At 41.9% G+C, this 24,440-nt stretch overlaps 1 protein-coding gene and 1 long non-coding RNA gene across 2 annotated transcripts in view; one reads left to right on the forward strand and one right to left on the reverse strand.

The window, feature by feature from the left end:
* LOC309702571 (uncharacterized protein) overlaps positions 1–24,440 on the forward strand; it is a 546,755-nt gene that overhangs the window by 111,795 nt on the left and 410,520 nt on the right. Inside the window, exons 13-15 of the mRNA XM_082527164.1 lie at positions 12,134–12,310; positions 14,468–14,641; positions 17,537–17,713. Coding sequence (XP_082383290.1) covers positions 12,134–12,310; positions 14,468–14,641; positions 17,537–17,713 — 528 coding nt within the window. The remainder of the gene's footprint in view (positions 1–12,133; positions 12,311–14,467; positions 14,642–17,536; positions 17,714–24,440) is intronic.
* LOC309702658 lies at positions 5,493–6,705 on the reverse strand. The gene is made up of 3 exons (XR_014275687.1): positions 6,583–6,705; positions 6,297–6,384; positions 5,493–5,585 (listed from the first exon to the last, which is right to left on the reverse strand). It is a non-coding gene; the product is annotated as an uncharacterized lncRNA (long non-coding RNA).

Below are 24,440 nucleotides of genomic sequence, written 5' to 3' on the forward strand. Positions count from 1 at the left end.
TCATTGTCTGCTTTCAGCTGCGCGATCAAGTCCCTGAGTTCCTGCAACTCTTCCTCCATCTCTGTAACACAGCTGTGAAACCCCACACCAAAGTAGCTGCTGCTTTGCCTTTATTCTGTACAAAATAATATAAAAAAACAATTTACGTTACACCAAACAAAAAAAGAAGAACACACGTCTCTGTTTTAAAGAGTATATCCTGTCGACAACAACGCCAAGTTTGTGGCGAGACGAGGTAGAAGTAAAGTAAATACTCTTTGCAGTTTTAGAAAGGACAACGCCACCCTGGGAATTTCACCCAGAGAATACTGAAAGTAACACTAATCACCAGAAAGGCACTTAGGTTCGCTATACTCAATCCAGAGACGAGGTTCAATGATCAACAAATTAACAATTTATTAATAATTATTTAAAACACCATATAAAAGCACAATCATAAATATTCAAATACAAATATGCTTAAAAAGGTATTCAGAGCTGAGGCTTACCAGTGGAGGGGCAGGGATGCCACACACAAACTAAGGAAAGAAAACACACCAAAACACAAGTGCAACACACTATCACACACACTCACACTAATAAACTAGACAAGGCAGGTGTGTACACTCAAGGGATCCCACCACCAAGGCACCCTAGTCTCCTCCACGTCGGCACTCCGCATCTGAATAAAAGAAACAAAGAAAATGTTAATATATTACAACAAACTAATGTGTAGCACCGGGGGATAACCCAACTGCAGGACCACACTGGTGATCTACAGCTAGAAAAAGGGCCTCCCACCAGTGATGTAACAAAAATCCAAACTACAAATCAAAAACAATAAAACAACATACAATCTGGATAAAACTCTAAAATCTGGAGCAAACGGAATCGCCGTACTGCTCCGACTTGCCGTCCACACGACGAAAAGTTAACAGTCAATCAATATGCACGCCAGCTGACTCCGATAACCGGCATGCATATGGCCGTTGTCCACGCCGACGTCCACTGTAAAAGCTGACAGCAGCAGGGAAAGAATTCTCACAACGGGAACAGACGGTAAAAGCACAGCAAGGCAAAACAGCAGCACTTCAGTTCGCGTAGCTTGGCGCAAAAGGCCCACACTTCCAAGTAAGCCGTGTCATAGAATGCAAGCAGAATAGCTCAGAGGAGGCTTCTATAGCTACGACCAGCCGCGATGGAGGCTTCAGAAGAGTAACCCGCAAATGATCTCTACCACACCGAGGGGAAGTCAGGTGACCAAAAAGGAGATCACAGGCAAGCGACCCAGAGACACTCAAATGGCCACTATTTATACCAGCGCCCCCTAATGGGCCAGGCTGAAAGTGGGTTGGACCGAGGGATAACATTCATCCTACCACAACTACAATGAACGGGTGGAGGGAGGTTTGGAGTCTTCTCTCACCCCCGTTCTCTGCGGCCTGCTGGAGCGGGGGGGCTAGGAGGAGTTGGCCGTCCGACTGCGGTCTGGAGTGTGGGGCCTCCCTGCTGCTGCGGAGTCAGGGCGGTCTGCCTCTCCCCACCGCAGGGAAAAGGGTAACACCACCTGGGTCTGGGTGCAGTTCCCCCCTCCAGGGGCAAGGGTACGTAGACCCGGTTTGTAGAGTACGCTTGGGGAGTGTGATCGTGTGTACAGCGTCTCTTTATGTCTGTCTCCACATTGGTTGAGTGTGGAGTAAGTGCATATGAGAGCATGAGGGTGGGAATGGATGTTTGTGTCTGTGTGTGCCTTATGTCTGTGTCTATATGTCAGGTTGGGTATCAGACGCCACCTCTCTGGGGACATCTCAGGCCCTCCAAGGTTTGGAGGCCTATCTCCACCCACCACCACTTCCCCTGCCAGTGGTGGACTCCCTCAGGTGTCGGTGCCTTGGTGGTTCTTTGTGTCTGGGGGTGGGCGTCCGGGTACACACTGGCTCACTCCTTGGCGGCCGCTTATCGGGGCCTGGAGCCTGGGGCTCGCTCGGGCCACTTCAGAGGTGGGGTGCCCCCGGCCTCTCGGCCTGGGGCTCGGTCACTCAGACACAGCTGGCTGCCGGCGGAGCTCACGGGCGCGTCACTGCAACTCCCCCTGGCTTCTGCTCCGCGGCTGCTGAATGAGCCCTCATCTGGGACTCTCCTCAGCTCTTACCGGGACAGTGGCGCGGCTGCCCCTCTGTTGGTCTTCCTTGGTCTCTTGTGTTCTGGGGGCCTCTGGATGTCTGGAGTTTTGATCTCCTCCATACCTGCTTCATACCATAGAGGACAGGGCTGTGGCTCCCCACACTCCCTAGCAGATCGTTACATGGAGAAACCTTTGGAATACAAGCATGCTGATCCAAAAAAGGTATGCACACAGGTGTACACATGGGTATTCACAGACGCGGACTACAGCTTTCTTGGCTGCTGCCTCAAAGCACATTGTGCGCTGTCTATCTTGCGTGCTGCACAATATCGTTTATTATTTAGTATCTACTGATAGCTAGTTTATTGTGATGGTGCCGTTTTTTTTATTATGTTGCTCTTTGTTGTTTGCTTTCTCTTCTGTTTTTTTTCTCCATACAGGTGACCCAGGTGTTTTTTTTTTTGTTTTTTTTCTTTCTTCCCCCCCTTCTCACCGTCTCTTCTCCCCTTTGGTTTTCTTTCTCTCCCTCTCTTTCTTTCATTCTTTCTCCCTGTCCTATCCCCCAGTCATGTCTGTCCCATTTGTAGCAACTGAAAATAAAATAAATTCATAATTATAATAAAGGTCAATCAAATGGACCAATATGGCAAGGCCATGATGATCCACTTGGTAAAATAAATCCGCTTGGCATCTTTCTTGGCCTTAAGACAACAATTCTGATGGCTAAAGATCCAAACGGGACACGAAAAAAAAAAAAAAAAGACTCACTCTCATTTCATCAGTCCATAAAACCTTAGAAAAACCAGTCTTGAGATATTTCTTGGCCCAGTCTTGACGTTTCAGCTTGTGTGTCTTGTTCAGTGGTGGTCGTCTTTCAGCCTTTCTTACCTTGGCCATGTCTCTGAGTATTGCACACCTTGTGCTTTTGGGCACTCCAGTGATGTTGCAGCTCTGAAATATGGCCAAACTGGTGGCAAGTGGCATCTTGGCAGCTGCACGCTTGACTTTTCTCAGTTCATGGGCAGTTATTTTGCGCCTTGGTTTTTCCACACGCTTCTTGCGACCCTGTTGACTATTTTGAATGAAACGCTTGATTGTTCGATGATTACGCTTCAGAAGCTTTGCAATTTTGAGACTGCTGCATCCCTCTGCAAGATATCTCACTATTTTTGACTTTTCTGAGCCTGTCAAGTCCTTCTTTTGACCCATTTTGCCAAATGAAAGGACGTTGCCTAATAATTATGCACACCTGATATAGGGTGTTGATGTCATTAGACCACACCCCTTCTCATTACAGAGATGCACATCACCTAATATGCTTAATTGGTAGTAGGCTTTCGAGCCTATACAGCTTGGAGTAAGACAACATGCATGAAGAGGATGATGTGGACAAAATACTCATTTGCCTAATAATTCTGCACTCCCTGTACTTTTTCACAACGCACAAAAACACTGTGACGTCAGACACATTCACACTCACTTTTTCATCTGCATAAATAAATCACATGGCTGATGATATGTGCCATGGTGATCCATAAGTATGATCACAAGTTTATTTAATTATTGTTCAACCCAACAAAACAAATAAACAGGAACATGATGCTGAGGCTATGAACACTCTACACATATGAGTCAAGATGCAGGAAAACTGCTGCGCATCTGAAAGAAGAAGCTGAACTCACGGAAACGCTGCACACTCCAGTTATCATAGTTATCATAGTTTTGTTTCCCTCTCTTTTATGAGTTCTCAGCCAGATCTCGATCTGATAATGTGTAGCTTGCTCATCAGCTCAGAAGAGACCGCAACACAACCTCACAGTGGTTTCATCTTCAATTCAGCTTCTCCATCATGTAGTTTTCAGCTGTTTCATACAGGGTTCAGCATATTAGTTGTTTTCATAGGTGTGCTCTATATCTCAACAATGGCTCATATTAGGATGACAGTTTTTCAAACAGGTCAAGTGCCTCTATACACGTAATTAGTTAAAATATTTACCTATATCACTTCATCTCATATGTACTTAATTTGAGCAACCCTAAGCTTAATGCAGATTACTTTCAACAATTATCCACCTCACATCATAACTGACTGAGGTGCCTCTTCATATTAATTTCATCATTAATGCTATTATTCTTTTTTATATAACAGCAATGGTATATTACAATATGTTATTTATATTTTATTTTGTATCCACCAAGGGCTGTGGGTGATCTGCAGTTTCACCCTTTCCTAAGCTGGAGACATTTTCCTTTTCACACACTTTCCTTGGCTGAACAATGACACGACCTTAATATACCTTATGCATCTCTCTATTTCATTTAATATGTGTTTGTGTGAATTATCTGCTTTCATTCATTCTATTCTGGGCATGATCTTCATCCCAACTATGTTTCATTATTAAAACCAGTTTACAGGTTGTTATCCTTGCTATTATTAGTTTGAATACATTAAAGATAAGTTGTAATTTAGCCTTTTGTTTATTTTACTTTATTCCTCTTGTATTTATATCTATTCAGTCGGGTCTGTTTCCAACCCTTTTTAAACTACTTTAAATTACTTTGATCTCTAATTTTCACTTGATGAGGGATTATTACGTTCTTCCTAGTCTGAACTGCTCTCTTCACCTGAGCTGCTATCCTATTCTGAGTTACTGTCTTCTTTGTTTCTTACAGTCACGTACAAAATGTCCCTCTTTTCCACACCTCCAGCCCAGAGGCGGAGCCAGACATTTGAAACACCCGGGGCTTAGCCCTAAAGGGTAGTATGCATGTGGGATTTTTTATTTTTTTTTTGGGGGGGGGGGGGGGGTTAGAAATGACTGAAAGATTGATAGGCTCTGTTTTGAGTTTTGTTCAAAAAAGAATGACTTCATATAGGGAAAAATATATATCACGTATGCAGGACACCTTAAACTAGTTTTTTAATTAAGCAGCGAGGCAGAACAAAGTCGGGGCTGTATCAAGACACGAGGACTAAACCCCAATTCAACCAGACCCAGAACTGATCCGGAATTAAAACAGGACTACAACATGGTAAATGGTAAATGGCCTGTATTTATATAGCGCTTATATAGCAGTTCAAAATCAGGACTACTTAGGATTTAACCAAGACAGAACCAGAATCAGAACTAGATGATAGTACCACTAAAAATCATCATAGACCTGCACTACACTTATTTTTTAATTCTACCAAAGTACACTATTTAGATTGAGAAAAGTTTATATAATTATTTAGCCTTGTTGTGCAAACAAGCCTGCATAACTTAATAAATGTAGAATTTGAAAAATAGCAAACCTAAAAAGAAACACTAGGTACGAGATACATGAGGACCTATGATACGGTGATACTTTTGGTAAACAGCCATTTGACTAACATGTGTGTCTCACCTGCTCTTGTTCATCTCTGTTCTGTCCTCATTCTCCTCTCTCTCCCTCTCTGCTCCTCTCTCTCCCTCTCTGTTCCTCTCTCTCCCTCTTTGTGCTGACAATCATCAAATATACAGTGGAAACCAGATATTTATGTACTCTTCAGATCAAAACACAAACATTTTTTTAATTGTAACATCAAATCAGACTAAATGTTTATTTTTTTAGATTGATAAATATAAAAAAGATATTTGTTAACTTTAAGAGTAAAGAGAGAAACTATCTGTATTTCTTAATTGCAAATGGCACCAAATTGTATTCAAACTGAGCCACACTTATGGAGCTCCACAGTTCTTTTCCTGGTGTTTTGGTTGACATCTCTTGATGTTCCCATGTCAAAGAAACAGGCTCTGTGTTTTGCCTTATATGCATCCACAGCTGTGCCACCAATTTACTCACATGGACTCTACTAACCTATCAGAAGCTTCTTCAGCTCAGAATGGAATCGTCTGGAGTTTTCTTATTAATTAACAATAAACTTAGTGTACATGTACTCCTAAATTTGATCAAAGTGATAAAAAATACAGCTCTGTCTCTCTTTATTCTGACATTTAACTAATTCAAAAGATATTTCAATATTTTTCTAAAACAAAAGTTTACTCTAAATTGATGTTGTACAGTAAAAATGTTTTATGTTTTCTCCCTAAAGTGTATGTAAATATGTGGTTACAAATGTGAATATCCTGCTGTGTACTGAAATCCCTCTTGTTTTGCATAGAAATATACTGAACAACATACAAAGCATAATATATAAAATAACATTTACCTGAGTTTTTTCTTTGAAAGAACCCTCTAATGTCCATTCTTATATTTCAGTACATTACTGAAACCGATTTAGTCGGGGAGGGTAAGAACTGAAAATATGAAATAAACACACGTAAGCTAAGACTCTAAAAAAATAGCATTTGTTCGGCTTTTCATTTTGCCATTTGTTGATTCACTTGAAGAGCAAGTAACATAATATTGGTCAAGTGATCAGTTTGATATCAATCTTTCGTGATGCACCGTCATATTTACATTATTTGTACGGTATGAATGATTTGCTTTGGTACCTGGTCAAACTTAAGCTCTCCTTAGTATGGCTGGCTCCGTTTCTCCAACAGCGCACTCACAGGCAGCAGCTGCCCCACCCCCTCGCTCAGTCGCTTAGTGCCTGAGCTCGGATCATACCAATATCAGGGGGGATTCACGCACAGTCATAAATTCCCACAGTGTGCACTATGTGCTTCGAATATTATGTGTACTTTTTGTTTTATACAGTTGTCAGCCAGGCATCTAACTATGAAAAAATTACACTCCAAAAGACCCCGGGCTTCTGACAAAACTACCCGGGCTTAAGCCCAGTAAGCCACCCCCACGCTCCGCCCCTGCTCCAGCCACTAAAGCCACTGTTTGGTGTGTGTGTAGCTCTGCCTCTACCTCTTGCTCTTCCAATATGCATTCCTCTTCCTTTCTTTTGGATTAGTCCTGCTCCGGCTTGTTGTTTTTCTAAACATTTCTCATCAGGGGTCCGTTCTTCGTACCTCGCTAAGTAAGTTAGCTGGATTTGATTGTTGACGATTTGGCGTGATCTTGGATCGTTCGGTTCTCCGAAGCTCATCCGGGACTTGCTGCCATAGCAACAGATCCGTAAGCGTAAACCTGCTTGGGAGCAGGCTTACTTTATGTAAACAGGATTAGATCACGGCCACTCAGGTATATCCGCTTCATTTATACGAAAGCAACAGCGATATTTTTCCACTGTTTTTCCATAAATAAATATTATCAATGTAACTAAAGATAATGCAGTATTTGATTCTTTTATTGATTTCATACAGATACATACAGGTCATTTCTTAAAAAAAGGGAAATGTACTATTAATCATTCTATTTCATGTATTTGAATATTCCAGATGTAATTCATATTTTAGAGTAGTAATAGTAAATTACTTCGTGTATTCAAGATGAGAGACCACGGCTATAAAAGCGAAGGTGGATTTAGGAAGTCTGTCGCAGCCATGTCCTGTCCGTATACGCGAGCCACCCATTGCGGAAGGTGCAAGATTGATAAGGAGAGTTTTCAGAATTCAGCGTATATTGCGGGATAGACAGGATCCTTTAGCTCATCGCGACAGTGTGCTTATAGAGAGATATCGATTTTCCCGTGAGGGTATTATTTACTTAACCAACTTGTTGACGAGGGGGTGCAGGACCACCACCTGTCTTTTTTTGCTCTGCCCTTTTCTTGGTTGCTGTTATTGTCACGGTCCGGGTCAGTAGCCGTGTGAAGAGTGGAAAGGAGGACTCAGATGCAGCACTTATTTAGACGTGAGGCGATTTATTAACAACACCAAACATAAAGTGGAGATGGCAAAACCGAACTAAGGATGAACTAAACTGGGAGAAACTACACCGAGGAATAGCAAACCTGAACATGAAGGGAGAACAGCAGGGAGAGCACGCAGGGGATTTCACAGGGTAAAAACACAGACGACGCGACGAGGAACAGAGGCAAACACACACTATAAGTACACAGAGAGACACTGGGAAATCACACACAGGTGGGAGACACAGCTGGTCCTGATTAACCTGACGAGACAGGGGAACACTAACACCAGGGACCAATAGAGGGAGCACAAACCCAGAACCCAGTATCTAAAATCCCAAAACACAAACCATCCCAAAACAGCCACGAATAATCATGAAAGTAATAACAATAGAGAACACCAACACAAAGTCACTGAGTCATGGCCGCAGGACCATGAGAGTTATAAACAAAGAGATTATTTCAGGGTCTCTTTTCAAGAGACTAAAAGCAATATAAGTGATAAATATTACCATTCTGTAGAATATTCTGATATTTCACTTTTACTTGTTCCCATGTTCTAGTGGGTCCTGTTGTGGCTCTAATGTGAAAGAGGATATAATGTAATATAATAAATTACTTACGAGTTTAATTTTTCAGCAACTTTCTGCCAGCCCTCTTTCCTTGCTTTTGCAGCCTTTGCAGTGTTCCCTTGCGTTTTAATTAAACTCTGAAACTCCTGAAATCCGTCAATCAAGAGTTCTTGCTCTGCTGCCGAAAAATACTGAGCGCGCTCCTTCGACATTTTCGCCGACGAATCAAAGGGTTGCCGATCAATGTTTCTACTATCGATGCGTAGCCCCTTTTAAGCCACCCAGTGATCTCACATTACTTTATCCAGCTGTACTAATCGTCAACAACAGGTGTGTTCAGAGAACCGGAATAGCGAGCTCAAAGTTGGTGCGATGATTTGATCTTGGATGTGTCATTTGATCTTGGATGTAGTAAGCGAGGTACGAAGAACGGACCCCAGGTGTTAATTTTACTTGTTTATTCCCCATTTTCAAAGATTTTGCTGGGCCGTCGTTGGCACGCTTGACTTCAGAGTGGTTTACTGATACGGCCTTCAACTTCACCCTAACGGTGAAGCGGTATCAGTTTTATGAGATGAAACTCAACCGTTCTCCTTTGTCACCAGTACGTGAGCCTCAGCAAAGAAAACAAAAAATGGAAGTAGTTCAGCAGTGTATTGTGCTGTAAAATCAACTTTCTTCCAGACACATACACACACATAGACATTTGCGCGCTTTTACAATTTGTTAAGAAGTAATTACGGCTACTTCTAAAACCTAAGTCTAATTCAGTTCCTTTCGGCGAACCCAACCTATTTTATCTTGTTACTTTAAACCTTTGCGGCCGTTTTATATACCAAAATAGTGTTTCTAACTCTCGGATGTCTCACTGGTGGTTCGGATCATCAGACTGAATCCCACCGCCGTGGACCCAGACCCGAATTAACGTCCTGGGGCTCTCTCCTCGTCTAAGAGGGCTGTCGACAGACTTCGGTGCTGGCTTCCCACAGCGTCAGGAATCAGTGCTGGATCTTGGAACAGAGTCACAGATAACAGTTCTGATGTTTTCTGATCCGGCTACGAAGGACCAAATAATGTTAAGAGATATATTCTAAAACACTTCTTCAGCAGAGAATCAGAGAGGAGAAACACACAGATTTTCTTGCTAGCAAGGGCAGCCTCCAGAGGTCACACACAAGAGTGAGGCTCCAAGATTCGCCCTGAGGACTGCCCTGGTCTTTATTTATATACTTCAGTTGGCGTGCGTGCGTGTGTGTGTGTGTGTGTGTGTGTGTGTGTGTGTGTGTGTGTGTGTGTGTGTGTGTGTGTGTGTGAGACCCCATAAACGACTTCCCGCTGGTCTGGAAAATCCAACAGTTCATCTATATGTAAAAAAGGCACTTAGACTAAAACTGACATAGCTACGTTAATCCTACCGTAAAACAATAAGACAAGGTACAACCTATCCCATGCTCCTAGGATGTGGGGGTGGATGCCAGAACACTCTGGAATGTTACAGACCTCCTAGGATGAGACATTCTTTCAATATGCCACCAACTATATACTTCTAAACACAAATGATTACATGCAGTATTCTACCATATCCTCCTGAGACCCAGGGAAAAAAAAGTATTTTGATTTTGATTTTTTTCAGATAAATCAAGTGTTGGGATGGTAAAAAACACATTACAAAAACAAAATTGTTTTTAACTAATTTTATTTAAATTTTACAACATGTGCACTACAGTGCACAAGGGGAGTTCATTGATCACGAATGTGAAACTAACAAAATTCAAGAGCTATTTAAGAAAATTAAAAGCTCCACTGAAATTTTTGTAAGCAGGATATTAAAACTTATTTATATAACAATATCATAAAAATGTAGATCATGGGTCAACTTAGAAGTCACTGACACTTCACTAGCTGTAAACCATTGGTTCAGGAACAAGTAATTGCACTGGGCTTTCTATTTCACAAAAGTCAATTCATTTATGATATCTGAGGAAGTACTGTGATTTTTTTTATTTGGAGACACAAAGGAACATTTGGCACTTCCCACATCTCACATATGTTTTACTGTTGCACCCAAACATTCTACAACTGAAATGCCTTGGACTGTTAACCATCTCAGGCAAGTGGAGTGAACCATATTTTGTTACACTCTCATCTGGTTGGGGCCTCCTTTTCTTGATTTTTGGAGAGAACTCGTCATTACTGGTATTATTCAGGTCTTGTTCACATGTTTGTCCCTGGTTTCTCAGCCAAGAGGAGCTTGAACTCCAGATACTGTGAGTTCTTTTCACACATTGAGATCATTGATAACTTTCAGCAAAGACGTGATCGTGTAGAAACAATCAGGTGTCATGGATTCAGCTATAATTGCGACTCTTGTTTTTTTTACTTTACTGGAAAACATTTCTGCATTTTACCCATATTTTATTTTTAACTCAAAATCAAAAATTCCAGATTCTCCTACATGTTGGTTTTGGACCAGATAGGACGACAGATTTCCGGTGGCCCTGTGTCTTTCTCTATTACATCTGCCACTGTATCTTGATAATCTTCGTGTGGCTCCTCCTGGGTTCTCACCCTCTCCTATCTGGCTCACATGACTTTCATCTTCTGAAAAATCTATGTTTGAATCCCCCTCAATTATTCTGTTAAGAATTCTCTCTGCCTTTGTCAAAGAGTTGTCTACTAGGAAAAAGTGAAATAAATATAAGTACAAAGTCCCGACGTGCACTAGAGTACACATTAATAAATTAGTCATTTCCTCTGTGAAACTAAATAAGCTTAATTCTTAAAAACCCCTCAAATTATTTACTAGATGTTTATTTTTGAAAATTAATCAAAATCTGATTTTAAAAAACATTTTAAATGTAAATATCATGCTTACCTTTCTTTCTTCCATAAAATGTGCTTGTGGGCATGCCAGCCATTTTGAAAAGGTGGGAAAAAAACAATTGGCAAGGCCACACCCCCACACATGTGATATCATTTTAAAGGTACTGTTGTCCTCTCTAAGAAACATCAGGACTTAGATGAGTGGCAAGCAGAGTATGAGAGCTACAAGCAAAAACTAAATGTGTACTACAGTGCACAAAAATGAATTACTGGGTCTCAGGAGGATATACAAACTTATATCATTAAAAGATTATACTGACTACTAAATACAATTTTCCATTGACATTCTCTCTTCCACAGCATGTCTTTCATCCTGTCTTCCTTCTCTCACCCCATCCGGTTGCAGCACATGGCCCCGCCCCTCCCTGAGCCTGGTTCTGCCGGATGTTTCTTCCTGTTAAAAGGGAGTTTTTCCTTCCCACTGTAGCCAAAGTGCTGCTCAAAGGGGGTCATATGATTGTTGGGTTTTTCTCTGTATCTATGAAGTGCCTTGATGCGACTTTTGTTGTGATTTGGCGCTATATAAATAAAATTTAATTGATGTCTTTCACACTTCACCTTTAAAAGTGAAGCCTTGTGGTTCCTGGAAGGAAAAACACGACTTTTTCAAGTCTTTGTCCTGTTTTTATGATAAATGTACGACTTTAATGTGAAACATTCAGAGTTTTTTCTCTTGTTGTGTTTGTTTGAAGCTGCTTCCTGTTGGCTTCAGCTGTTTGGAGTTTCCATTTTCTAAACTTCTACATTCTGAACCTTCTTCAGCTTTGAACAGATGATGAAACACTGAATGATTTCAAGTTCACACTTTGTCTAATAAACTTACATCTTTCATTCTTTATACAGATTGAGGGGCTGTGAATTGTCAGAGATCAGCTGTGATTATCTGGCAGCAGCACTGAAGTCCAACCCCTCCCATATGAGACAGCTGGACCTGAGTAACAACAACAAGCTTCAGGATTCAGGAGTGAAGCATCTGTGTGGTTTCCTGGAGAGTCCAGGATGTGGACTTGAAACTCTGAGGTCAGTCAGCATGTTTTAGTTGTGCTGAGATGAATATGATGTGAAAGTTGTGCTGATACTAAACTGCAGACATCAGGCTGATATTATACTGATCCACACTGAGGATCTTCACGGTAAAGTCTGTTTTCTTCTTCTCTGGTTTAGTCCATTGACTGCAGCAGAACAATGTTCACATTTCAAACAGTGAGACTCAACGTATGGCCCGCGGCCCACACGCGGCCTGCCCACCTTTCCTGATTCAGAGAGAGGGGACCCTGATTAACTGTGTAGTGTTCTTCCTCACAGTTCTAAGTATCAGACACAACAATGAATAATCCACAGCTGACTGTCTTTAGCAGGTCAAAGGTCACGGCACACAGCAGACAGTGGGAAATATTACAATTCTGATCATTTATCAGCACATATCCATATGTATAAAAACAAAGCTGACACTGTGAGACTTGATCAGAGGTGTGATCATCACAGCAGAGGCCTTTGTGTCAAAGTCACTGGGGATCAAACAAAAACACATGGAGCAGATTTTCCTGCTCTGGCTTTTTATAGCAGATAACCTTCAAAATATTCTGCAGTCCATCAAAAACTGAAGCAAACCATGAATCAACATGTGAACATGAGCTGATGCTGCTGAAGTGAAGCAAAGTTACAGAGGTTTGATTACAGACACAGCTGAGAGTTTGCAATCTGTCATCATTTTAAAAGGTTTAAATTTCTTCAGTATTGAACAGCAGAAATGAGGCTTTGTTTTCGGAGGCCGACAGCAGTGAACACAACAGCAGACTGGTGCGTAATAAGCAGTGAATAATGCAGGAAACAGATTTTTGAAGGTAAACTGTTCTTGAAGTACACTGAGAGAGAGAGAGAGCTGTGCAGGAAGTAAACGTCAAAGTCAGAGAGAATTCATGACGATGTTCATCAAACGTAAAGCGTAGTTTGGATCTTCTTTTGCTGCTGGTTCACTCAGTTTTGGTTGGAGACAGATGAAACCTGCAGCTTCAGGATCTGTGAGCTGTCCACTTTCAGCCCCGACGGTGTGTCCATGTACGTGCCGTCGAGTGAACGATCCACGCTCTGTGTTTCCATCTTTGTGTGTTTAGCTGCTCTCATTTACTTTTTTATCTGTTTGCTTGTTGTTGAAATACTTTTGGGAGCTTTAACCTGAGATTCTGGCAAAATACATTTATATTAAAAATCGACTCAGGATTGAATGAATCAACATCGCTTTATTCAAATTAAAACTATTTAAATAGGAAAATCAATTTTTTACACCCACCTCTAATGCTGGGTAATGTCAGCTGGTCCATGTGCAGCTGGCTGTGAGGCTCAGGGAGCGTCTACAAAGTGCAACACTGAAAGAACATCATCCATAAATGCTGAGTAATAACTGGACTCTCATACAGCGAGACTCAAATGCCTTTAAACATCAGCTTATCCTGCTGATCCAAGTCCAACACTGAGTTTGTAAAAACATGTTTGTCAATCATTTTGTTTGGTTTCTGAGGAAAATGATTCAATAACTTGGTGCTAATACACAACATTTCATCATATTTCCTCATAACCCTCTTTTGTCTGACCATTTGATCCCATTTGAATTTGAAATAAAGGATCCACAGAGTTTGGTGACAATAATGACAGTAGATGTTTGTGTGAAAGTGCTGGAAGCAAATTAGTGTGTGATGTTCTTTCAGTGTTGCACTTTGTAGATGGTCCCTGAGCACTGGTCTCACAGCCAGCTGCACATAGAGACCAGTGTTGTTAGTCCAGGTCAGAAGATGACTTGTTGGAATGAAAATGAGCTTGTAGTTTGTCTGCTTTAATAATGTGACTGGAAAAAGGTGTTGGACTTCAAATATGTCCATTTCTTTCACACTTCACCTTTAAAAGTGAAGCCTTGTGGTTCCTGGAAGGAAAAACATGACTTTTTCAAGTCTTTGTCCTGTTTTTATGATAAATGTACGACTTTAATGTGAAACATTCAGAGTTTTTTCTCTTGTTGTGTTTGTTTGAAGCTGCTTCCTGTTGGCTTCAGCTGTTTGGAGTTTCCATTTTCTAAACTTCTACATTCTGAACCTTCTTCAACTCTGAACAGATGATGAAATACTGAATGATTTCAAGTTCACACTTTGTCTAATAAACTTACATCTTTCATTCTTTATACAGATTGAGTCTCTGTGGTTTGTCAGAGATCAGTTGTGATTATCTGGCAGCAGCACTGAAGTCCAACCCCTCCCACCTGAGAGAGCTGGACCTGTATGGAAACAAGCTGCAGGACTCAGGAGTGAAGCATCTGTGTGGTTTCCTGGAGAGTCCAGGATGTGGACTTGAAACTCTGAGGTCAGTCAGCATGTTTTAGTTGTGCTGAGATGAATATGATGTGAAAGTTGTGCTGACACTAAACTGCAGACATCAGGCTGATATTATACTGATCCACACTGAGGATCTTCATGGTAAAGTCTGTTTTCTTCTTCTCTGGTTTAGTCCATTGACTGCAGCAGAACAATGTTCACATTTCAAACAGTGATACTCAACGTATGGCCCGCAGCCCACACACGGCCTGCCCACCTTTCCTGATTCAGAGAGAGGGGACCCTGATGAACTGTGTAGTGTTCTTCCTCACAGTTCCAAGTATCAGACACAACAATGAATAATCCACAGCTGACTGTCTTTAGCAGGTCAAAGGTCACGGCACACAGCAGACAGTGGGAAATATTATAATTCTGATCATTTATCAGCACATATCCATATGTATAAAAACAAAGCTGACACTGTGAGACTTGATCAGAGGTGTGATCATCACAGCAGAGGCCTTTGTGTCAAAGTCACTGAGGATCAAACAGAAACACATGAAGCAGATTTTCCTGTTCTGGCTTTTTATAGCAGATAACCTTCAAAATATTCTGCAGTCCATCAAAAACTGAAGCAAACCATGAATCAACATGTGAACATGAGCTGATGCTGCTGAAGTGAAGCAAAGTTACAGAGGTTTGATTACAGACACAGCTGAGAGTTTGTAATCTGTCATCATTTTAAAAGGTTTAAATTTCTTCAGTATTGAACAGCAGAAATGAGGCTTTGTTTTGGGAGGCCGACAGCAGTGAACACAACAGCAGACTGGTGCGTAATAAGCAGTGAATAATGCAGGAAACAGATTTTTGAAGGTAAACTGTTCTTGAAGTACACTGAGAGAGAGAGAGAGCTGTGCAGGAAGTAAACGTCAAAGTCAGAGAGAATTCATGACGATGTTCATCAAACGTAAAGCGTAGTTTGGATCTTCTTCTGCTGCTGGTTCAGTCAGTTTTGGTTGGAGACAGATGAAACCTGCAGCTTCAGGATCTGTGAGCTGTCCACTTTCAGCCCCGACGGCGTGTCCGTGTATGTGCTGTCGAGTGAACGATCCACACTCTGTGTTTCCATCTTTGTGTGTTTAGCTGCTCTCATTTACTGTTTTATCTGTTTGGTTGTTGTTGAAATACTTTTGGGAGCTTTAACCTGAGATTCTGGCAAAATAAATTTATATTAAAAATCGATTCGGGATTGAATGAATCAACATCGCTTTTGTGGTCGCAAATTTTGAAGCCATCCTGATAACCTTCTCCCACCACAACCTGTTCTCAGTCCCAAAGCGTAACATTTTACGCTAGGTGACAAATCGTCACCATATTACGTTTTCGGCTACCCACCACGTTCCTAAATGACGACCTCGGAAAAAAGAGGAAATATGAGAACCGTCTGGACTGAATCTACACATGTTTGCTCTTTTTCTTCAAATCGCTTAGAACCACGCTATTTAACATCATTATAGTCCTGGTTAAGGTCAGGAATAAGGTTATGGTCAGGGCTAGGGATAAGGTTAGGTTTAGGGCTGGAATACAGGGCTGGAACGTCTATTACCGCGGGAGCGTCATTGCACTGGATTCCAGCCATAACCCGCCGCGTACCATAAGAACGCTAAAGGTCTCCTTTCGCGTTCCTCAGGAACGCCACGAGACGTGACAAAACGTCGACATGTTACGCCTCGGGAGTGAGAACGCTCTGCCCACCAACAATGTGGAGATCCAGTCCTTTTGGATCCAATTAAAATCAAGACACTCAAAAAGATGCTCTGGAAAAGAGTAGAATTCTTGGAACAGAGTTTAATACACTGAGTCATATGAACAGCAGGAAAAATACATACAGACATTTAGCAAGAGAATTACATAGCAGAAAGCAAGCAAAGCAAAACCCCGGGGTGTACAGCCTTAAGCACACATAGCAGAGTAACACAGAGACAGACAGGAAGCAGCAGCAGGAGGAAAAAAGAGCTCTGGGGGTGTCCTCTGGTCCCCTGATAATAGGACCAGTATCCCCGCCCCCTGCTGCTGGGTAACTTTCCCACACGCCCAACACAGCTGCTGGGGTCAGGTAGCGGCCAAGGTCTTGGCCAAATGCCAGTCAGGACTCCGACTACCCCTTGCTCTGGCTTATCACAATAGGTCATGACACGGTCTAAGATCACACATTAATCCTAATTATTAAATCTTATAACATATAATCTTATAACTACATAGGTTACATGCTTTCTCATATATAAAAACACTTCAGTGTAGGTTCAATGTGTGTGTGTGTGTGTGTGATTATATCGTATGATATTTTATCGTGATGTGTTTACTGTTTTGGTTGTGCTGCATGAAAGACGTTGAGTGTGTATTAGGGAAGGTTAGTTACCGGAGCTGGAGAGTGAGTTATTCAGGCGAACTCTCAACAGTATTAACTGCCCTGTTACTGTACCACCTTAATAAACCTCGGTGAAGCAAAATGTCTTGTGCTTAGGACTCTCCATGAAAGTTAAAATATATATGTTCAGTGCACATAGATATATAGTGTATATAGTTACATAGTTATACATATCACACAAAAATCCACCACACGTTATTCAAATTACAACCATTTAAATAGGAAAATCCATTTTTTTAAACCCGCCTCTAATGCTGGGTAATGTCAGCTGGTCCAGTCTTTGTCTTTGTCCTGTTTTTATGATAAATGTACGACTTTAATGTGAAACATTCAGAGTTTTTTTCTCTTCTTGTGTTTGTTTGAAGCTGCTTCCTGTTGGCTTCAGCTGTTTGGAGTTTCCATTTTCTAAACTTCTACATTCTGAACCTTCTTCAGCTCTGAACAGATGATGAAACACTGAATGAATTCAAGTTCACACTTTGTCTAATAAACTTACATCTTTCATTCTTTGTACAGATTGAGTTACTTTGGATTGTCAGAGATCAGCTGTGATTATCTGGCAGCAGCACTGAAGTCCAACCCCTCCCATCTGAGAGAGCTGGACCTGAGCTCCAACAAAAAGCTGCAGGACTCAGGAGTGAAGCATCTGTGTGGTTTCCTGGAGAGTCCAGGATGTGGACTTGAAACTCTGAGGTCAGTCAGCATGTTTTAGTTGTGCTGAGATGAATATGATGTGAAAGTTGTGCTGACACTAAACTGCAGACATCAGGCTGATATTATACTGATCCACACTGAGGATCTTCATGGAAAAGTCTGTTTTCTTCTTCTCTGGTTTAGTCCATTGACTGTAGCAGAGCAATGTTCACATTTCAAACCTTCAAAGAAGAAGAAAAATCCTCCACTGTATAATTCACTGTGAAACTCTCAAACTCTTCATTCCACCTTAAAGTCTGTCTGACACTGAAATCCAAAGCAAAATGTGTGTTTGGACAGCAGTCCAACACAAACATACACACGTCATCCAAAACACAGTCCAACATCCAAATCTCCTCCACTGCCAGCATGAATGATGGGAAAGAGAAGGAGGAACACTCTGACATTCAGGGTTAGAATGAGTTTCATGAAGCAGACTGTGAAGATCAAAGCTGCATTAGAAAGCTTACATGAATGAATGAGTGGACAGAAGTGGACAGAGATCATCTGAAGCACTTCAAAGGCTTTAAATCAGCACATTCTCTGTATTCTTTATCAACTCTGTTAGTTTCTCTCAGTTTTCTGTGGAATGAAGCTAACAGCAGGCTAATAAGATGCTGACCAATAGGTTTCTATTAAAGGTTGTAATTTGTATATGAAAAAGTGCTTTGGCTCAGCAGGGATCAGCTTACAGGTAGAATACAGCTGCTGGATGGGATTAGCATGTCATAGCTATCTACCAAACTGCTAACTGGGGGATTTCAGGCCATCTATGGATCATTTTTGCTAACTGTTTATTCAGCTTAGGCTCACAGGGCTGCAGCCTGTGCCCTAGCTGTCATAGGGCAAGAGGCGTGGTCCACCTGCACAGGTGAGCAGTCCATCACAGGGCCAACAGAGAGAGACAGAGAAGCACTCTCTCACATCCACACCTACAGCCAATTTAGAAGCACCAATGAACCTAAGCAGCATTTCATTGGACTGTGGGAGAACATCCAACCTCCACAGAAAGGCCAACAAGCTTCAACCTACAACCTTCTTGCTTTAAGGCACTAGTGCGAACCACTTTTCCCCATTTCAGCCCAAATCCTGCATCTTCCTGTTTCTGACTCCAGGCCAGCTCCACTAACACTTTCTCATCAGACACTGCCACCTAGTGGAGGAAGTCTTAGTTCCATTTGAAGCTTCAGATTACAGTTAGTTCCTTTACAAAGAGGTGGAGGTGGTGGGGCCACAGCACCATCATCACTGAGTGCCATAGGACACTTAACCTTTGTTTCCATATGCTGGGAACTTCCTGTTGTTCCAAGGAGGACTGGGAAATGTGTGAAAATCTCCCAGTCAGTTCCTCACAGCACACTTCAATCATTTCCATCCCACAGCATCAGGACCAGGGTTTTTTCTCTCTTTGGTCCCACTAAGAGATTTCCACACAAACACCTCATCAGTGGGACTCTCAGAGCTACCAGCCCTTTGCTACAATCACAAAGCTCTTCATTGAAATCAATGATTTCAAAGCTGGAATCAAATGAGTCCAAGTCTTCTGCTGATTCAGCATCACATTCATCTTTGCTCCTTGTTCTGCATCCCCACCATGGACTTCATTCCTTTCCAAGCCAGCCTTGGGTGTCCTTTATTCAGCTCATCCTCTGCTTTACTTTTACACCTGATTTTAGCTGCTTTATCTCTCTTTCAACAAGTTTCTGTGCCTCAATCTTTTTCTTCTCTCCCTCATAACAAGACAGCTTCTTCTGCCTGAGAACATGTTGGAGTGATTTACTAATCCAGGGCTGCTTATTGGGGAAAATACTTCCTGTTTTCAAAGTAATCCCCATTTTTCCCAGAAAGAAATGTAAGTAGAAATCGATGATCTAAGTGAGAACATGAGCCTTTAAAAAGTCCCAGTGGGTGCAGTCAAAGCAGTCCCTCAGTCCCAGTATAGAGTCTTTGGTCCAGACTGGAACAACTGTGTGCCCAGTTTGAGCTCTCTTCAGACCTGACAGACCCAGAGGGGCCATCACATCACATTTAGAAGCTCCCCTAATGGAGCCACAACACATGTCCAATACTTAGTCTGTCTTGTTGGACCAACTGGAAGAAATGATTCAAGGACTTAGTCACAGAACAGAGATTCAAATCTCCAAAATCCAACTGGCTGCATCAGGACATATAGTCTGAAACTCTGCACAGTTTCCTGTTTGAAGCTGCTTCCTGTTGGCTTCAGCTGTTTGGAGTTTCCATTTTCTAAACTTCTACATTCTGAACCTTCTTCAGCTCTGAACAGATGATGAAACACTGAATGATTTCAAGCTCACACTTTGTCTAATAAACTTACATCTTTCATTCTTTATACAGATTGTGTTACTGTGGTTTGTCAAAGATCAGCTGTGATTATCTGGCAGCAGCACTGAAGTCCAACCCCTCCCATCTGAGACAGCTTGAGCTGAGATACAACAACCTGAAGGATCCAGATGTGAAGCAGCTGTCTGATCTTCAGCAGAGTCCAGACTACAGATTGGAGAAACTGGGGTCAGTAGAGTGATGGAGTGAGTGGGTGGTGCTGTCAGCAGTATTGTACTAAACACAGTCAGTATGAAACAAAGCCAATCAGCTCTCTGAACAAAGCAGCACACAGACCAATGACTGCATTCATTTCCAAGTTTAAAGCAGTGAAGAACACAGTCTGTAGGTGAGGGAGAATTTAGTGAGAACAGATGTTTGGATGGAATTCCTCCAGTTAACAGCTGGAACCGTCCATCTGGATTGTTGGGCTTGTTGTTGGGGTTCCTACAGAGCTCAGAGTGGACACACCAAGGTTCTTCTAATGAATGAAAGTCCAAACTCAAACTAGGAGGGAAAAACATTTTCATCAACTTCAATAAAAATCCAAAGATTAGAAAAAGTGAAGCAACAATGAGTCCTAGTACAGTCCCAGCACTGAAGTCCCTGCTGCTCTTTATACTGGATGTGCTGCATCACTGACTGACAGCTGATGAAGAGTCTCTGGAAACACTCGTTTATCTCCTCTGCTCTTCCTTCTTCTCTCTGCAGGTGGAGCTGATGATGGTAAACAGGACGGTGTGTGTGCTGAGAGAGGAGGAGCTGTGTCCTGATGATCCAGAGAGGTTGAAGCAGCAGCAGCTTGTGTGTAGAGACGCTCTGACTGGGCCATGTTACTGGGAGGTGGAGAGGAGAGCTTCATCCAGCAGTGACTGACAGAGGAATGTGAAGAAGTGCAGATGACTGTCAGTGCTGCAGAGTGAACTGCTCTGAGAACAGCTCCACTGTCAGACACAATGTAGAGTCCAGCATCATCCCCGTGTGTCCCTCTGGATCTGACAGAGGATCATCAGTGTATCTGGACTGCTCTGCTGCTGCTCTGTCCTTCTACAGTCTCTGCACAGTCTCTGTCTGACTCTGGCTTCAGACCCTCCTGGATCAAACTCTCCTGAAAAGACTTTCAAACATCACTCAATAGATTTGAATACAGAATATATTTGATATATACTGTAGATGTACTGTAGAGTTGCAGTTTGTCACTTGTAAATACAGTCTGTGAGCAGCTGTGAGCTGAAAGATCTTTCTAGAAACACGAAATGTTTTCACTCTTCTGTTGCTTTTTCATATATTTCCACAACATTAATATTGATCCCACCTGTCTCACTTGTTTCATGCTTTTATACATAATAACAGGACACGTGTGATCTGAGCGCTGCTGTGGTTGCTGTGCTGCACGTCTTCATTTAGATAACAGAGACATCTAGTGGTTCAGAGGGAGAACTGCAGGAGGTGGAGCTGTGTTTTAGCATGGAAAACTTTTTATCTTTTAGGCGCAGATGCAAATATGACAAGTATCAGTGTGAGATACAAGCTGTTAGCAGAGGGAACAGTGATCACACAGCAATGTAAGAATAGAAACATAACAGTGAATCTGGACATGTATACAGATGGAAGCAAACAAACAGGATGTAACACTACATTAAAGCCACAAATGGGAAGAAAACAAAGCCAAAGGAAAAATATTTGATCTCAGGAATCCAAATCAGATGCTTTAGAGCAGGGGTCGGCAACCCTGGGCACGCGTGTTACAGCTGGCAAGCGAAGGGTTAACTGATGGCACGACCATAGCTGGACTGGCCATCGGGCATACCGATGGTGATTTTTAGTTTTTATGGGCCGATGGTGATTTTTAAATGTTTTTGTAACAGTATAAACAATGAAAGATGGTGGATTGGCCGGATGCTGGTCGATGTGTAAAAATAAGTCAGTTGTTTGGTGGTGGCTATGGCGGAGCTTCCACAGAGGCAGCAGGTGGATGAGGGAAAGGGGAGGCAGGAGGAGCAGAGACCCGAGGCGGCCGCCGGTCCGAGTGTCAGGTGAACTGAACTTCAGGTAAGAAGTTATGACCTGCAGTCTGTCTGGGTCAGATATAAACCAAGTTTAGGTGGAGTTTATTTTCCTTGTGCTGACTTTTTACAGTCAGTTACAATAACTTGTACTGCTACTAGCTAGCATGATGGAGTTTCTATACAGCTGGGTGGTGCTGTGATGTTACTGATAGTGAACTTTACAGTGGCTTGCAAAAGTATTCGGCCCCTTGAACTTTCCCACATTTTGTCACATTACAGCCACAAACATGAATCAATGTTATTGGAATTCCACGTGAAAGACCAACACAAAGTGGTGAACACGTGAGAAGTGGAACGAAAATCATACATGATTCCAAACATTTTTTACAAATAAATAACTGCAAAGTGGGGTGTGCGTAATTATTCTGTCATGGAAAAACACACTGCCATCAACTTCTGTTTTGTTTTTGTTAAAATCACTGTAATATAATCACTGTACCTTTATATACATGTGACTTATATTAATGCTGCTGCCCTCTTGTGGCTAAAGAATCAGAATCAGAATCAGAATACTTTATTGATCCCTGGGGGAAATTATTTTTTGTTACAGTGCTCCATTTTAAACCAACATTAAGACAAGACAGACAATACACTAACTAAGAATAGTACAATATATACATATATATACATACATACATACATAAGTCACTCATAAATAGTTGGAAAAGAAACATGTGTAGTTGTAGCAGTAAACAGTGTGTTAAGTGGATGCGTTGTACAGGGAGATGGCCACAGGCAGGAAAGATTTCCTGTGTCGTTCAGTGGTGCTTTTCGGTAATCTCGGTCTCTCACTGAACGAGCTCCTGTGACTGACCAGCATGTCATGGAGTGGGTGGGAGGTGTTATCCAACATTGTCTTTATCTTGGACAGCATCCGCCTCTCCGACACCACCTTGAGGGAGTCCAGCTCCATCCCCACAACATTGCTGGCCTTACGGATCAGTTTATCGAGTCTGTTGGCATCTGCGACCCTCAGCCTGCTCCCCCAGCATGCAACAGCATAGAGGATCGCACTGGCCACAACAGACTCATAGAAAATCCTCAGCATTTTCTGGCAGATGTTGAAGGACCTCAGTCGCCTCAAAAAATAGAGACGACTCTGGCCCTTCCTGTAAAGTGCTGTGGTGTTTTTAGCCCAGTCCAGTTTATTGTCAATGTGTACTCCAAGGTATTTATAGTCCTCCACAATGTCAACACTGACCCCCTGGATTGAAACAGGGGTCAAGTGTTTCCTGGTCTTCCTGAAGTCCACGATCAGTTCCTTGGTCTTTGCCACGTTGAGCTGCAGATGATTCTGCTCACACCACGTGACAAAGGAGTCGACCACAGCCCGGTACTCTGTCTCATCATCCCTGCTGATGCATCCAACCACCGCAGAGTCATCAGAAAACTTCTGAAGATGGCAGGTCTCCGTGCAGTGGCTGAAGTCTGTGGTGTAGAGGGTGAAGAGGAAGGGGGAGAGGACATTCCCCTGTGGTGCCCCTGTGTTGCTGATCACCTTGTCAGACACACACTGTGGGAGACGTACATATTGTGGTCTTCCTGTCAGGTAATCAACAATCCAGGACACCAGAGAAGCATCCACCTGCATCGCTGCTAACTTATCACCCAGGAGGGTCGGCCTGATGGTGTTGAAAGCACTGGAAAAGTCAAAAAACATGACAAAGTGTAATTATGTTATTGTTATTAGGGAAAACGTTTGAGATTAACATGAAAAATGAGTCAGCACTTTGGCTTTAGCTTAAGAAATCCTCATTTTTATGTCATTAGTTATAGTTGCATGTATTCATTATCATAATTTAACCTTTAAAATTGATGTCTTAAATTTATTTTGAGTAAATTAGTAATTTTATGGTATTTATATGGTTGCATTAAATAAAGACATCACTAATGAATTAATTATTTCAGTAATTCATTTAAAAATGTACATAATCAATTAAAGAAATATATTAATAATGAATTATCCATTAATTTCATTTAAAATGTTTCATTATTTGTTTATATACACTTCAAATTAGTTAATTACATATTTAATAAATTATTGGTTTGTTTTCTATTTTAATTATTTTACTGACACATTTAATGAATTATTTAATCATGTATTTATTTAATTCACGTTGCTACTCCTGGCCCTGCATCGCTGTTATTTGTCAGCTTCACCCATCAAAGTCAAGGGGCGGGGTTAATGCTGATCAAGTCAAAACCATTGCTTTGGTCTGGTGGGCGTTCTTTTAGTGGGCTTTTCTGTCACGGCCTGCGTGGCAGACTATGATGAGGGGAAGGAGGACCCAAATGCTGGACTCTTTGATGAGGTCAGT

Source organism: Aulonocara stuartgranti (assembly GCF_965226115.1).
Source record: "Aulonocara stuartgranti genome assembly, chromosome: 3".
In the NCBI taxonomy this organism is placed as follows: Eukaryota; Metazoa; Chordata; class Actinopteri; order Cichliformes; family Cichlidae; genus Aulonocara; species Aulonocara stuartgranti.